This window comes from Phyllobates terribilis, unplaced genomic scaffold (assembly GCF_046119375.1).
Source record: "Phyllobates terribilis strain yellow unplaced genomic scaffold, ASM4611937v1 Scaffold_1__5_contigs__length_1240528914, whole genome shotgun sequence".
NCBI lineage: Eukaryota > Metazoa > Chordata > Amphibia > Anura > Dendrobatidae > Phyllobates > Phyllobates terribilis.
Genome location: NW_027362761.1, coordinates 799,936,369 through 799,954,404, shown reverse-complemented (window position 1 = coordinate 799,954,404; position 18,036 = coordinate 799,936,369). Strand labels below are relative to the sequence as shown.

Genomic DNA, 18,036 nt, shown 5'->3' with positions numbered 1-18,036 from the left:
ATTTTTTTAAGGTTTAAAGATCTTTAGACACAGAGCATATAAGCAAAGCCACATTTGCAAATATAACACACATCTGTGTATGAATTTTGTGTATACAGTAAGAATTAGGCCTCGTTTAGACATCAAATGTAGGAGAAAAAAAATGGTCCGAGCTTCATCATTGTTTTGGATCAGTGTTTGGTCAGTGTGTCAGTTTTTACCATCAGTATTTCATCAGTGGTTTTCTCATATGAAAAAAATAAATAAATTGCTAAACTTCTCCTATTCATTACAATGTTATTCATTGACCGCACACGGATTGCGCACTGATGTCATCCATATGTTGTGATTTTTCATGGACTCATTAACTTGTATGGGTAACTTTATCCATGACTCAAAAACAGACATGTCTCTGATTTTTTGCGGTCACATAGTTTACAGAAAAATACAGAATATGTGAACAGATCCATAGATTATAATGGGTACATGTTCTTTTTGTGCAAGAGACAATTGGAATACATATGTGAAAAACAGACGTCTGAATGAGGTCTTGTAATAAAGGACAAATTTGCGTTGCGTGAAGTATGGCAGCTATGACTAACTCTCAACATTATTCTCTGGATAAGTTATATCTAGAATGTACTTATTTGGCGCGTAGCTGAAGTGTCCCATGATAAATTATATGTGGCACCTGTATGATGCTAGTGTAGAAACTCCCTAATTCATACCAGGGCTAATCTGACATTAGTTGACCCCCAGTTATTTGAAGATGGTAATCTCACATAAAATGACATCTGAATGTTTAGTACATATAGTATTTATTATGTGTTCATTCTTTTCATGACTTTGACTCAATAACGTTGACGCAACCAGATTTTAGAAATGACCTCTACTTTTTCTGTAAGGCATATTTCATTGTGATAGCACACTATACAACCATGCCATTATGCAGTATTTCAGAATATGTATGAGGTTGGAAAAAACAGCATTTCTTCATGTGCTTGTATAAGATTTATATCTCAGTAACCCATAGGCACAGATTATCTGTCGTTTTAAAGGAATTTTACACATAGCGATCATGGTCTGAACAAACGCTCAAACCTGCTCAGTATTCAAAGGACAAATCGGTCACTTGTCGTTGGTTATATTTTTATATATAGGTATAAAAATTATCATTGGTCAGCAGCACAAATCCTTATTTAAACTGGAGATGTGCTGCTGATAATAATGTGAAATGTATGACAGAAGGGGGGATACGGTTTCACAAATGACTTTTTGTACAAAGTCCCTTCCTGATCATTGTTTTATCCAACTGAACGACAATTAATTTCCTATATAGTCAATCAGTGCTCATAAAGAGCAATTTATCTGCCCATGTGCATGTCCATGAAGTTGGCAACACTTGAATCTGCAAACTTTTAAATGTTTTCCAGTATTTAAATAGTAAAGCAGAGATTTCTTAGACTGAATTAAAGAAGTTGCCTAAGCTATGATCCCAACCACAGGATAATTAAATAGCCTACACCCTTTACTGTGTTCTCTATAAACAAGCTTCCAAGCCTGTCACCCAGCCAAACCATATCTCACACTTTGCACTGATGAGGGGCAGTACCCTGAAACACAGTGCCTGCAAATTGAGATTTTGTTTTTTGTTCTATTATTCTAAGTCATGTGACAAGGCTCATTGGAGAGTCGATATTGACTTTTAGGATTGCTACTTCCTATTGGTGGCACTAGACTTCTAGTTCTCTTCCTCTCTGAAGAGACAATTTGCTCTATAGACATGTCACCTATTGACCTGTCCATGTTTCCATAGCAGCTAAATATATATTTTGCCACTAGGTTCTATAACTTATGGGTTTGATAAGAAAATATCATTACAGGACATAACAGTATTTCTTAAAGTGTCAATAAAGTTTTTTGTTGTCTCTCTAAATATATTCAAATTAGTTCTGATCTGAAAACCTTGTGTACTGCAGACAACATGATAAGTGTAAGTGAACCATATAGGCAACCCATTCTGTATGGTCAGCAGAAACACTGGAGCGTAATGTAACGTTTAACCTTTTAAGTGATGGTAAACAAATGAGTTTGGCTCAGAGATTTTAATTCTATTACAACCTTTTTAAACAATTATGTTTACAGGGATTTTCTCCTTTATTTAACAGGCTCTTCTGCTTGCCGCTTGACAGTCACAAAGTGTTTTGGGCAGTCAGGAAAGGAGAGTTAATTAACATTTAGTTAAATAGCATAGAGCAAATGGGGCCATTAGAAACACCAAAGTACACTCAGCCATTACAGCTGTAATAGAGGTGTTTTTACTTTAATGCTGGTTGCATCTCTATTTTCTATACAAGCCAGGCACATGAGAAAAATGCCACATTATTTTCTGGTTTGTTTATCAGGAGGTTTGTTAGTGAGAGTTAGAAAGGAAGATAATTAATATGTTGCAAACTTAGATATATAATCTCTAAGGCCTTGTTACTCGTTACAGAATGAAGGGATTGAATTATGCCCGTGAATGTCAAAAGACTTCAACAAACATCAATTAATGAAATCAGGAAGGTTGTAATATTCTTTGAGTTTTCTTGGCAATGACCATATATTCCCACTGTGCAATGTGCGACCAGATTGGCACTGAAGCCAACCTTAAATACCGGTACTTATTTCCACCACAAAATCTCTCTTCATCAATATAACAACTCCCCCAGATCTATGTACTTCGCCTCTTTTTTTCTACTTATCGACATTCTTCATAAAAGTGCATGTTCTCCTATTATGTCTTTACTAACTTTATACATTAAATATTGTAGGCTAAACCCAACAATTTTGGCAGTATCTAATGTTCATGGGAGTCTCCTAACTATTTCCTAAAAGATACTGATAAGTATCAAGCCATTTGATTTCAACTGCCCGATCATATTGTTCTAAGGGGAGATAATCCAACCTCAGAGGAGTCTAGCTGCGTCTTTCTCCTCTAGTCATAGTGCAAATGCATGCAAACTTTTCCTCCCTGAGTGTTCATGTGTATGGAAGGGATTTTAAGAGAAATAGCTGCCATCATTCTCTAATATGTATGGTCAACTTTAGGCTTGGAAGTTGACCATTTCTTCTGTTTCACAGTTGCATACTAGCATTTATATATATATTTTGCCTCCCCTCTTTCTCTTTTAAGCCCAAAATAGCATGTAAACCATGTCTTTATAGTGGCTATTTTAAATAAAATATACAATTGCACCACAAATCACATAACTAAAAGTATTCTTCCCAAGATGGATTCACACAGATTTTTTCTAACCCTTTTTTATATACTTTTGACAATAGAAAGATCAAATATAAGTCAATCATTACTTAGTGAAAGAAGAACATCATCAGAAACTAGGCCTATACAAACTAAGCACAATGAATGCCCAACAAGAAATAGGCCCCCATTGTATAGTCTGTAATAACGGTCATTGTTACATAGTTATAGAAGTTGAAAAAAGTCATAGGTCTTTCAAGTTCAACCTTTCTCTACCACTACATTCTCTATCCCTAGACTATTTATAACCCACAATGCCATTTGTTGTGAGAAAAGCATTTAGCCCTTTTTTAAATGCTATTGTGGTATCTGCTATCACTACCTCTTGTGGTAGGGTATTCCACAGTCTGACTTCTCTAACTATAAATAACTTTTTCCTGATTAGCTGCTGGAATTGTCTTTCTTCCACCCATAATGAGTGCCCCCGGTCCTTAGTATGGTCTTTGCAAGGAATAAGTCATGTGCCAGTCCTTTGTATTGACCACACATATAAATGAAATCTCCTCTGAGGCATCTTATTTCTAAGCTAAACAAACCCAACTTCTCCAACCTCTCATCATGAGAAGCCTTCCATCCGAGGTAATAACCTAGTTGCCCGCCTTTGAACTGGCTCTTAACTTCCAATTAACCTTTTTTAAAATGTGGAGCCCAACACAGGATCCCATATCCTAGATGTGGTTGTGCATGTGATTTGTGGAGAGGTAATAATAATTTTGGATGATGGGATTTTATCTCTCTTTTTATACACCTTAAAATCTTGTTTGCTTTTGCAGCTGCTGCTTGACATGGAGTACTCCTGCTCAGCTTACTTGTAACCAGAACACCCAAGTCTTTCTCCTTTTCTGTAGTCCAGAGTACGCTTAAATGTAATGTATATGTAGCAATAGGATTACTCCATCCTAGGTGCATTACTCTACATTTATCAACATTAAACCTGATCGGCCATGTGTTTGCCCATGCAGACCTCTTATCTAGATAGTTTTGAAATCTCATACTGTCAAGCTCAGTTTTTAAAATCCTACATAGTTTTGTGCCATTAGCAAAGACTGACACTTTACTATCAATCCCATCCACAAGGTCATTAATAAAGAGCTAAAAAATTTGGGCCCAACACTGATCCTTGTGGTCCCTACTGCTGACTTTATCCCATTTAGAGAATGTACCATTTACAGCGACTCTTTGTTTCCTGTCCCTCAACAAGTTTTTAACCCATGTGCACTTAGTGTCCCCTAGTCCCTGCTTCTGGAGCTTCAGTATTAGGCTGTTATGTGGTACAGTATCAAATGCCTTTGCAAAGTTCAGATAAATAATAGATCACAGACTGAATATGAGTCAGCAGTGTGATGCAGCAGCCAAAAAAGGCAAACACAATTCTGGGTTGCATTAACAGAAACATACAGTCTAGATCACGTGAAGTAATTATCCCCCTCTACTCCTCTTTGGTCAGAAATCATCTGGAATACTGTGTCCAGTTCTGGGCACCACATTTTAAAAAAGACATCGAAAAACTGGAGCAAGTTCAGAGAAGAGCGACCAGAATGGTGACCGGTCTGCAAACAATGTCCTATGAGGAACGGTTAGAGGATTCGGGAATGTTTAGCTTGCAAAAGTCAAGACTGAGAGGAGACTTAATAGCGGTCTACAAATATCTCAATGGCTGTCACACTATAGAGGGATCGGCTTTATTCTCATTTGCACAAAGAAAGACTAGAAGCAATGGGATGAAACTGAATGGGAGGAGACACAGATCAGATATTAGAAAAAACTTTTTGACAGTGAGGGTGATCAATGAGTGGAATGGACGTCTTAAAACAGAGGCTGGACTGATATCTGTCTGAGATGGTTTAGTAAATCCTGCATTGAGCAGGGAGTTGGACCAGATGACCCTGGAGGTCCCTTCCAACTCTACCTTTCTATGTTAAATCACATCAGCTGCATTACCAACATCCAGATTTGCGCTTACCTCCTCATAGAAACCCAGTATGTTGATTAGACACGACTTGTCTTACATGAATCCATGCTGTTGTCAGTTATTATATTATTCTTTACAATATATCTCTGCCAGTCATCTCTTATAATGCCCTCAAAAACTTTGCACACCACTGATGTCAAACTTACCAGACGGTAGTTGTTTGGATCCACCTTCTTACCTTTCCTAAATATCGGTACCACATCAGCCATCCTCCTGTTTTGTGGCACAGACTCTATTACACGAGAGTCTAAGAAGATGAGATACAGGAGTTTTTCAATTATTGAATTTGACTCCCTCAATATCTGTGGATGAATGCCATCCAGCCCCAGGGCTTTGTTAATATTTAATTCACTCAGACGCAGCCGTACTTTTTGTGTTATGTTTTATTGGGTGGTAAACTTGGCACTGGCAGTTCATGATGAACAAGGGTGAAAAGTGCATGTTTAGTATTTCAGCCTTCTCTTGGTCCTCTAAAATTACATTGCTATCGTCATATTTTAATGGACCGATTCCATCAGATTTTTTTTTCTTATTGGCATTAATGTATTTATAACACTTTTTCTAGTGTCTGATTTGCTTCTTAAATAGCTATAGATCCTATACCTGAAAAGTCTCTGAAAAGAACATTTGCCCATCACTTTTTTGTCTTGTCTTAATCTTGTTTTCTTATGTCTTATTTTACTCTGTATAATTTTGCCAGGTGACATGAAACAGTATACACACATTGAGTATTATAATCTTAAAATTATGTTAGGAAATACTCTATTTGTCCATCCTGTGTGCTGCTCAGTAAAAGTTTAGATTCTGTGGAAGGACATTAGTTACTTGAGTTATGGGTGTAGAAAGCTGGGAGGACTTACAACCTAGCCAACTAAGTCCAATAAATGACCTGGAGCCCAATTAAAGCAGATAACTTGATTAAGGACAAACCCATAAGTATCCTTCCTGGAAGCAATTATATAATGTTTGAAAGTTGTTAAACTGATGTCTGTTGTCTTGATAAATGGCACATCCTTACTTACATTACTATTTCACATGTCCACATTGTTCATTTTCCCACATAACAAGTGCATTGGGTTTATTTCTTCATTGTCTAAAGCAATCCACTTGCAGTAAAAATTGTATAGATAATGTCGTCATAATGGCTAATTAGTATTATAATTGTCAGTCTGTATCTTTTTTTTTTCTATCAACATAAATCTTATTATTGAAGAATGGAGAAAAATGGAAAGAAGATGAATGTACCGAGTGCGAGTGTCAGAATGGTCAGGTCACCTGCTTCTCTCCATCCTGTCCATCGTGCCCAGTAGGAACCCTGAGGGTAAATGAAGGTGGAGAATGCTGTCCTCAGTGCAAACAAGGTATTCACAAGTTTTTGTACACAATGTGCGCATAATTACTATTATGGTTGTAGTCATTTGTTTGTAATCCTACTGGGGAACACAATAATCAGCTTCTACCCAGCTAGAAATGAATGCTTACATATCATGTATTTATTAGCACCTCCAATATTCATCAGATTGACTTTATATTTAGGCCCAATTTATCAGATTTTGCCAAAATTCGGGCGTAAATCTGTTTCAAATGTCCCAAAAATCTATCTTTTTGTTGTTTTTATGCCAGGTCCTGGTCAGCTCTGTCTTCTTCTTGAAAAGCTTGGAGCTTAGAGGGGACATGGAGAAACCTGGGCAAAATGCGCATGTCTATTAATGAATTTGGTGTAGCTTACTCCTGCAGACTTGTTATCAAGACTAGTGTGCAAAATTTGCCTTTGTATCTTTTATAGCTTTTGACTTGTGGATACAATTCTTTCTAAATAAAATGCCAATTTTATTCACATTCCACTTCACATCTTGGTCTGGTGCTAATGCAGCTCTATACAGAGGATTAGCAGAAAATGCTGAAACAAGCTGGCTTATTGTTGCATGTTTTGTGATATGAATGTATTAAATGTGAACTATACTTTCAACAAAGTTCTGTATAGGTAAATGTAAGAAAAAGAAACGTTGCAATATATCATATTTGAGAAACCTGCTTATTTCGCCACTTGTTCCCCTCCCGTTTGCCTCCTGAACTTGTCATTCACTCTGAGAGTAAAAAAGCACAACTTCATCTTTCTCAAGACAATATTGGCGACCAGTACAGTGAGAGAGATGTCAGGTTACAGTGCTTATTGATGTCTATGGAGAAGGAAGGACGGAGGAACAGAGTTAGAGGCAGAGAAACAGATCATGCAAATTCCAGCTATTTTATCTCAGTTCTGGATTTTCAGCTACAATGCTCAGTACTGCCATATAATTTCTCCTATGTGCATTCGTAGAGAAACAGCAGGAATCCCTCTTTCTGTGTGCTTAGTGTATAGAATACCTCAATAGTTAGTTTCCACTCACCAGTTCCAAGACAATTGCAATTTAGAGAGAGAGCATGCAGAGGGGAAAACTGGTGAAAAATGTAGCATATAAGCCATACAATGGCCAGAAAAACACAAATGTCAGCTCCTTCTTGGATGTTTCTTGAAAGTATAGTTATATTTTAAAGAGGTTGTCAAGTCTTGGGAGAAAAGTCTGCAATCACTCTATGTGACTACAGACGCCGTGAGCATGCTGTCATTATTCCCTGGAATTGCCGAAGCGAGCAGGTGACCACGTTGACCTCAACGATTGCGGTTAGATGTGTCCGGCTTCTCTTATGCGCAACTTCTCTCCATAGAAGTGAATTATCTAGTTGTCTCTTAACCAGAAGTATCCAAATCGCAACCATGCATTCGTGTAACCATATGCTCGCAACGGCAATATTAGTGAATTGCGACAGTGTGCGAACCACACAGTATCACAATTCAGTAGTCTGCAGTCACATAGTGAGACTTTTGTCCCAAGCCTGAACAACCCTTTAACGAATAGATTTGGCAAAAGAACCTTTCTTAACTTTTATTTTGATTGCCTGAATTATGAAGTGTTTGAAGTATATTGAGATCTGGGAGACGTACAGTCCAGAATATAAACGTTTTATCTGTGCTTTCTACTCTATTCCAATCCTAGACCAGTGTAACCCAGACTGCTTAACCTGCTCTCAGTCTATTGACCACTGTGACATCTGCCGTGATGAAGCTCGCTTGTTGCAGATGGGACGCTGTGTGTACAGCTGCAGCCCTGGATTCTATCTGGATGGGAGAACATGTTTAGGTAATTCATGTTGCGTCATGCTGAAAAGAACTTAGTCTTTTTATGTTTCCTATTACAGAAGCTGCATGTGGCTGAGGTCTGAACCTTACCAGTATTATGTGCTGTGCATTGTATATTGTCTGAAGTTTTAGCACTTTAAAGCAAACCGTCCTCTTTCTGTATCATTTTAGTATATTCATATTATTTCTTCCTTAATACATTGTTTAAAAGGGTTGTACAGGATTTAATAAAACTAGTGTGTTTAAAAAAATAAAATTATTATTTACTGATTCCAATGATTGGTTTTAGCAGTCACTTGATTGATGTATGTGATGTAATCAATGTAAAAGCAGCTGGGTGAATATAGCCAGTCCGTGTACTAATTACAATGAGATTTTTTTTTAATTTAACTTGGTATAAAGGCTCATATATACGAAGATTTAAAGCAATAGCTATTTGTAATTTAGTATTTTATACATTATTTGCACTGCATTTGTGTTTATTTTTGAACAGCTTGTAAAGAAGCTTGTGTCACTTGCAACAATGGGTTTGAGTGTACAACATGTGGTGGATCTCTTATGTTGAAAGAAGGACAGTGTGTGGAATCTTGTGGAGCAGGATACTTCCAGAGCCATGTAGTTTGTTCAGGTATAGAATTCATGCTATTTATTCTGTAATTATTGTAATTCACTATTATTTCATCTGCATTTCAGAATTTTATAATGGATTTTTTTTACAAGAGGTTTTGATGTTCTTTCTATAGTGTACCGTTTTGTATATGCACTTCTTCAAACATTTTTGGAAACCTATAGAGAGGTCCATGTAGATAACATGAGAAAACGAGCGCCTTAATCAGAACACGCTGGGTTTTGAAAACAAAAGAAAAGTACTTGACCCCCAAAGCATAACAAACAGTGTGTACAATATTTTTCTGTAGATTTAGAATAACGTTTGGCTTTAGCACTTTTGAACAATAAAAATGGCAGTAAAAAAAGCTATGAAAAACTCCTCATTTCAACAAACTCTGCATAAATTGTGCAAGCAAATATTAAACACTTTGTATTTATCTTATCAGAGAAATATGCTTATATCTCTACTTATAAGTCACTCATAAGCCACTTCTAATCTCCCTGATCTCATCATTAGCTTTAAAGGGAAGGTGCGTGATTTTTAATTTTTTATTAATAATTATTGATTATATAATCAATTATTTTTAATACAAAATTAAATGTTCATTCATTTTTACATTAGCCACTGGGAGCTGCCAGTTTGATTTGGGGGGTGTGTAATTGTCCGAGCAGAAAACTTGCACACCTCACTTACTGCAGCCCTGGGCATAAGAGACTGCGGTCGGACGTCAAAAAAATCATCTTGCAGCAACAAAATGGTCTTACCAGCTCACGGAGGAATCAGATTACAGCCGCCTATTGGAGGAAGAGGGAGGAGCAGACTAAGGCAAAAACACACACTTACCCCTGCAGCTGCTTTTTAGTAAGTGTATCTACCCCAAATTCTGGATTCACAGTTACACTGCTCAGTACTTCATTATAATATACTCTATGCAGCTGCTTCTGAATATGGTTTAAATATCTACAGGAGAGCAGGGGCCCCACGTGTCTTTGTGCTGTATATCATAGACATCATTAAGTCTAATCTCATCCCAATAGCTAAGAGACAACTGAAAATTAGAGGGAGAACCTGACAGTAAATTGAATGCAGGATATAAAGTACATTATGGTGTGAGACCGTATTATCCCTCATGTACACACATGTCATTTTATTGTGACTAGTCCCCTGAAATGACAGGATTCAAGGCTAGAATCACACATACAATAATTATGTGTTTGTTTTTAGCCAAAAATAAGAGAGTATGTAAAAAGGAACATTATTAGCCTTTCCTTTATAGTTCCTTTACTATTTGCAACTCCAGCCTATTTTCCAGGAAAAACTATATATATATTTTGACTTGGCAGATTTGTATTCTTCTCTGAATTTCCTAGTACTCATGGGATTTTACCTTGAAACTGACTGTGCGTTATTAAAAGCTAAAGTCCTAAGGAAAGGACAGCCGCAATTAAAGATTCTGAGCTTTTGCTTTTTGTAACTTGCTTCTCTAATGTGGAAATAACACTACACGGCACTGTACCCCGATATGATGACACTTTTACACCGATTTGGTGCACAACTTGGCGATGATAAATTGTAAACAAAACTGTTACATGTTTAACTGTCTTTAGCTATTGCAACAGGTGGACCCTATACAAGTTGTATGCTTAATAAGTATTAATGTAACGGGCCTGTTCTATCTTAGCTGTCCTGTTAAAGTACTGAATCTTTGCGATTGTACATGTTTGTGTAGGCAAATGCTCTTGTTACAGTAAGATTCTGGGAAATTTTCTTCATTGGTTCCCATGGGAATAAATCCAATTTGCTTTAGTTCAGCCTGGCTGCTCTGATTGCATAATATAGAGCTAGTGGAGAAAGCTTCAAATTTCACTGTGCCCATAACTCATTTCCAACAATCCTTGGAAAAAAAAGACCTCTGGCTAGTGTCTCATAGCAATTTGTACTGCAGCAATCGGTGTGTGGTATTATTTTTACTAGCAAACTTCAGCTCTATATTTCCCAAAAGACAAACGCTATTTTATAATTTTTAGCTTCATACCTATTGTCTCTTAATAATACTGACGAGCGTTGCTTGCTAAAAATACATTTTGTCATATTAGCATCTGCACAATGTCTGCTCATCCCTTATCTAAAAATGTACACACACTATGACCGATTTTAAAGAAAGTATGAAAGTTGTATGGAATCGCACAGTATTATTCTCATTGGATCTCACACGAATTTGGGTACTGATTGCACATCCATTTCAAATTCAAGCCAGATTCAGCGTCCAAAACATCACAAGCCCATTGTAGCATGTTCAGGCCACTCTGGCTACTCACAGAAGCATGATCAATATGTGGCCTGGCTTTGTTTTGTTGAAAAACTGTTCTTAGGACATTTTAGAGAAATGGCCATACCACTGGTTCCACCACCAAATCAAGGTTATGCTGAACTGTTCTAGTGAATCCTGGAAGAGTCTCGCTACTGTAAATTATGCCACCTTATACTATACTCCTGGGAGGAGGAGCCGTGTGACATTTCTTTTGTGAAGACCTCTTCATAGTGTGCCCCACTTGCTCTCCAAATGGGTACCAGAGACTTGAATTGAGCAATGGAGGCTGCAATGTAGGTCTGTTCTCTTAAGTGATGAGTCCTGTTTTGTCTTGATAAGATAGCTGGAGATTGGTCTGCAGATCACGGAGGGAACTCCATGAAGAGGTATTCATGAATGGGATTGTGACACGGGTCCTACTTCAAGGATTATGGTGTAGTGTGGCATAATGTACGGTAGCCAGACCTATCTAGGTACAATAACAGCTCAGTGTTCGTTTGATTTAGTGGTAGAACCAGTGGTTTGGTAATTTCTTCTAAGTGTTCTATGAGCAGTTTTAGAACACATTGGACTTGTTGCTCTTGTTACTGTGAGCACATTGTGTGTCTTTAATGTGCTACTGTGGCCTGCAGTGTCTTTGGATTTGTCTCCCATCGAGCTCATCTGGGACATCATTGGTTAGCAATTTTATAAGGAGCTGCCAGCAGCAGATCTTCATGATGATTTGCTTGCACATGTGCATTCAATATGGCAGCACATTCCTCAAACCATTAATAACCTCATTGATAGCATACCAAGGCGCGTAAGTGTGTGTTTTTCTACTAGTGGCGCTCATACTTTATACTGAATAAATTGAGATGTTTTGAAAATTTTGTTTGCTTTATTACATCATTTGCACATCATTAACATGTCTATTTATCCCGTTATTTCATTAATTTTACAACTTTTCCTTGTTGGTGTTGCAATTTCAATGTTGAGGAATGTACGTATTAGTTCTCTTCGCTTCCTTGCCACATATGACTTTACTGAATTTATTGCCTCAGAATGCGACTAAATCCTAGCTAGAGCGATGAATTTGTAAGTGCAGCATGTCATTGTAAATATAGCTGACATTTGGCTTTAGTATTGTCAGGGAAAGCGTGGTATAAGCCTGCACTGAAAGCTTTCATTTTACAAACCTAAGCTGACAGTCATCTTGTCAGACAGATCAATAATGATAAAAAAAAAATAGCCCAAATCTTCGTGATTTATTTCTACATTCCTTACTTTCAGTCATCCTTATGTTTTTACAATAAATTGTACCACTTAGTAGATATCATAAGAAAACGTTAAAATTTAAGTGGTTTGATTCAAAGAATAAGAATTTTACATTAATTTTTATTATTTAAAGAGGACCTATCACCTCCTTAGAAATCTCAAGAAGTAAAAGAAGACCAACTATAAACCTTTCTCAAATATGTATATAATTCCAAAAAATAAATAATTTCCTCATTAATTTACTAAAAAAAACTTCTGGCCTGTTAAGAAAAGGAGACTGAAGTTGATGCAAGTTGGGCTATCCACTTTCTCACTTATTTGTACTCTTGGTGTGGCTTCCTGCTTCTGAGCTGGGAGATACAATAGTGTGGTAGGAGACTGGGATGATGCAACATGTTAACAACACAGGAGAGTATCTTCATTTCTTTTATTTGTGGCAATGCATCATTGTATATTATGGAGCAGCAAGAGGAGAGGATACAAGCTGCAGTATAGCTAAATAATCTAGCCTTCTATGTGTGGTTTGGCTACTGCTGACCCTGTTTAATATGCAGTAAAAAAAATTCAGTTTAACCTTTTACAAGCAGGGGTGTCTTCCTTTTAGCAGAATAACCCTTTAGAAACAACTATATTCTCCTGCAAATTAACCCTTAAGGAGGTCCTTTCAACAGTTATAGCATATTAAACAGCCCACATCATATAATATTAATTGCAGAGCTGAGTAAAACTTAGCTTTTATTTTTCATTTTCTCCTCTCCATTGTAGAGATATTAGTTTGTAAATTTTGTTATAATTTATGTTACAGTTCAACTCCCTGTTACCAGAGATTTTTCTCTAGGGTCGTATACTTATTCACTTGCATAACATTGACCAGTCATAAGCAGGTAGCATCATTCAGGGTAAGAAAGAACACGCCCTCCTCTCCTCACTGACCTCTGCAGCTACTGTGTAGAGGTACAGCAGAGGTGAGTTATGTATCACTACAAACATTTGCAGATCTCACCTCGCAGCCACTGTTTTAAAGTGTGGCCAGTTTAATATGCCCAAACTGGTGAAAGGTCCTTTTTAAGAAGCAGGTATGCCCTCTTAGGGCGCTTTCACATTGCATTCAGGCACCCATTTGGTGACCCTGTCGGAGCTTACGTCCGAACCTCCCGTAAAATGGGGTTTGGATGTATGCGCCGACGTGACCATAGACAATAATGGTGCAGGCAAAGCGAATGTGTGCTCTGCACGTGCATCATTTTCAGGCGTATACGCTTACTGGAGGTGGTCACCCATATGCAGTCTACTACGTCTGAATGCTGCCTCACAGTAGGCATACACGCTAGAAAATGATGCTCGGCTCACCATTATAGTCTATGGCCTTGTTGGCAAATATGTCCAAATCCAATTTTGTGGGGGGTTCGGACGTAAGCCCCGATGGGTCCACCGAACGGGTGCCTGAACACAATGTGAAAGCACCCTTACTTTAGCTGCTGTGCAAAATACACAGTAACATCTTTTTATAAGTCTCATATGTAACATTATTTAGTATTATTTATTTTGTTGTTTAGTTGTGCTCGCTTATATAGCGACAACATATTCTGCAGCGTATTACAGACATTGTCATGACATTCCCCTTTGGTTCATTCTAAATTCCCTATAGGTATGTTTTTGCATGAAGTAAAGTTTGTTATCCTGGTTGAAGGGGAGGAAAGTTGTCACCTTAATTGCCTTTCAGTGATTCACTGTTCATTTGGATGCTCTGATGAAACTAATCATCATGTAAATTAATCCGTTTAGGCAAATTTATGAGACAAAAAAGGTTTATGAATTCTCCCATTATATTCAATGGAGTTGGTAGAATGACTACTGTCAGTTTTTGTGTTTTTCTCAAAATTGATAAATCCTCTTTAAATAATTAAATAGTGACTTTAAGAGTTGTAATGTACATAGGAAATCTAAACAAACTACCGTAGTAAAAGGAAAACTTTGGTCAACATACAACCATAAAAAAATAAAATACATCTCCCAAATATGGATACGTCTGCCAGACAGAGTTTTCAACTTCCAAGCCAGACTAAGGCCACGGCCCCACTATCAGTATTTGGTCAGTATTCGGTCAGTATTTTTTCTCAGGAATACTCCACTCCTGAGAAGAAAATGCTGACGGAATACTGATAGTGGGGCCATGGCCTTAAAGAAACTACAGTAATCATCAATTTACAGAACTGTACGGAGAAGGTGGTGTGAACAGGCATTGTCCTCATCTATCACAACACCCTCAGCACAAAACTGTTTTTTCAATTCGCTCACCATTTAGGTAAGTCCTCTCAAGTGGTGTTTGGAAGGCACTTCTATAGCTCAGGTTCCTATTTGGGCTTATGAACATGATAGAAGGCTTGTCCCTGCTTTGTACCGTCCTGAGCCAGAGAAGAAGTTGCGTTCCCTTATGACTCGGCCTGTCCATGTATTCCCTCGAATGTCATTCATCTGTGAGACGACCACTTTTTCACATTACTAGGAAGAATTTATGGGGATGATCAAATAAAGAATTTCACCATTTTGTCTGAAATATGTAAAATCCAGATCCTGTTGATTCCTCTTAAACATGAATGCACAAGCATGCCATCTTGTCTTACTCGCTAGGGTCATGACAAGAGTATGCATGCTTGTACATTAAACTAAAAGAGTCAAATAAGGATAGCCTGGTGAAATGTGTTTCACTCATTCATGTCTTATTTTGTCTGAGAAGTCAAGCAGCACACAAGAAGTGGACACAATGGTTTCTGTACTGAAAAGTGAGGTCATTTCTAGCATAACACTTTAGGCTAACCTCTGAATGAGGTGATATTTGCTATCAGAATTACTTCATTCTCAAGTTATATTATTGAATAGATGTACTTCAGTGTGTGTCAAAGATTTTCCATGCAGTTCCCAGTATAAGGCTATGTGCCCACGATTCAGAAATGAAGCGGAAAATTTCCGCTTCATTTCTGCATGTCCTTGCCCGGAAAAACGCATGCGTAATTTGACATGCGTTTTTGCGCGTTTTTTTGCGCGTTTCGCACATGCGGAATTGCCTTGCGTTTTCTAGTGCATTGTAGATGGCAATTCCGCATGCGTAAACGCACAAAGAATGGACATGCTGCGGAATTTTCCGCACATCAAAAACGCTGCGGAAAATTCCGCAGCACGGGCATTGCAATTGCGGAATTACATAGGGGACCATGGCAGAAGGCTTACCATGCGTTTCCCAAGCGTTTACGCTGCAAAAATTCCGCAGCAAAAACGCTTGAAAAACGCATCGTGGGCACACAGCCTAATAACAGTAGCTTCGATGGCCCCCGTTCATTATTGCGTTTGCACCTTTTTCTTGTCTAGTTTCTGGTGGTTTTTGCCTGCTTTTCATTTGCTCCTAATTTATTTTTAATTTGCACCTTATTAAAAGTCTTTTTAATAGGTATTTGCTTGTTTATTTGTTTTGTTTGATTGTTTTTCTTCGCCATTGTGTGTGGAGTTTGGGGTTTCCGCATGTTCTTGGCAGATTTATCAATTGCGACTTTGTAAAAAGTACTCCAGTCGACCCCTGAAGTGATTTTATGTACGCCAGGTATTTTACCGCAAATTTTCTGCCATTTAGGAAAATGTGCAACTTTTTTCACTAAAAAATTACAAAAAATTTTTGCCTTTGTGCAAAATTCATGAACCGTGTGCACCATTTTGAAGAATTTAGCTAAAAAAACTGTCAGAAATACCACAAGACAGTAAACAGTAGTACGGTAACTTTTAAAAAAAATAGTGCAAATGATGAATTGGGGACAATATGTATTTTGACCTGGGAGATTTATTAAGTATTGTGCGTACTCCTTGAAGTTTTAGTCCTTTCTATTAAGTGATTAAAACAGCCAGCTGTATGTCACTCGGGAAGGAGTGTGACTTCGTGGTGAGGTGTGGCTTACCTGGAAAAGGAGCTTGACCTAAAATGCTACAGCATGATCCAAACTGAGCCAAAATTAAAGGGAACCTGGCAGGTGAAAAAACGCTATTAATCTGCGATATGGTGTTAATCTACATTCTGACACCTCTTCTGTTCCTATTATTAAAATATTCAATATGTGATGTGAGTGATACAGAGAAACGAATAATGTTAGGTAAAAACTGTTTATGCCATTTTTACATACTGCTGATTTGGGAAAGTAGCGCGTACACTTTACTTTTTTCACTGTCCATTTTTTCCATTCATTCCTTGGTTGATCCCAGACGTTTATATGGGTTTTAACTTCTCATTACATTCTGTTTTTTAGTTTGTCATGAATCCTGCTCAGAATGTCACGGATCTTTAGAAAGTGATTGCATAACATGTAAGGACCCATTGCAAGTGAAGCTTGGAGGTCGCTGTGTAGACAGCTGTGGTCCAGGATTCTATGTACAGAATGGAACCTGTGCAGGTAATCCTTGTTCTGAGCCCATTTATCAGTTACCTTATGTGACCTCAGTGAGAACAAATGTGTACATCTAAGTTACAACTGATCTCATTTCTAAAGAATAAATACCTGCATTTCTAGAGCATGTTGCAACATATTAAAACTAAGCTAATGTGCCAGGAACAAGAATTATCTACGGATTTATTTTTAGTTAGCATTAATAGAGAATCCTTCATGTAGTGTAAAACAGTTTTTTGTTAATCGCAGTTGAAATCTGAAATACGAGCTTGTGAGGAACAAGGCAGAGCTAGGATGACTACACTGGTTATTAGGTGGATGATTTATGGAGGCCTCATCGGACAAAATCTGAAAGTTATTTAGAACCGTATTGTACAATTTACATAATTATTAACTACAATTGCATTACATTTACAACTTTATCACTTGGACATTTAATGAAAACATTAGAAAAGTTCCCGCAAAAGGTAATTAATATACTCAAAAATGCACCCTCAGAGGGTGAAAGAGAAAGAAAGGGGGGATTTGTCCCTACACTGACCCCTACGTTTGTCCCTACCTACCAGCGGAGGTTAGCACCATCTTGAAACGCCTGTGGCACCCCCGCTCCTCGGCAGCTGTCCCCAAACAACCCTATTAAGCCCTAATCAGATGAAAAGAGGTGAAGGGTTTACAGGTAATAAAGAGTTGATGAGGATGACCAGCCCACTGATTCTGGATAGTAATAAATATTTCAATCCACGCACAAAAATGGCTAAATAGCAACAAAAAATAGTAATGAATGAAAATATACACCTATTGTCCTGCTGGTACTGGTGGTTATATCAGGCAAGTCGATCGGAATAATGATACATTAATCACATATGAAGCCCTATACAAAAGCCGGAGCCTTAGTAAGGCAAAATGCCCCAAGATCACCATTCGGTATAGTCAATCAAGTATAAATAGTCAGATGTTAGTCTAATCACCCCATTCTGTTCTATATAGACCAGAGACAA

The 18,036-nt window shown here is 37.7% G+C and overlaps 1 protein-coding gene across 1 annotated transcript in view; it reads left to right on the top strand.

The window, feature by feature from the left end:
• FRAS1 (Fraser extracellular matrix complex subunit 1) overlaps nucleotides 1-18,036 on the top strand; it is a 626,357-nt gene that overhangs the window by 313,552 nt on the left and 294,769 nt on the right. The window contains exons 12-15 of the mRNA XM_073637084.1: nucleotides 6,466-6,613; nucleotides 8,291-8,434; nucleotides 8,927-9,061; nucleotides 16,901-17,044. Of these exons, the coding sequence (XP_073493185.1) occupies nucleotides 6,466-6,613; nucleotides 8,291-8,434; nucleotides 8,927-9,061; nucleotides 16,901-17,044 (571 nt within the window). The remainder of the gene's footprint in view (nucleotides 1-6,465; nucleotides 6,614-8,290; nucleotides 8,435-8,926; nucleotides 9,062-16,900; nucleotides 17,045-18,036) is intronic.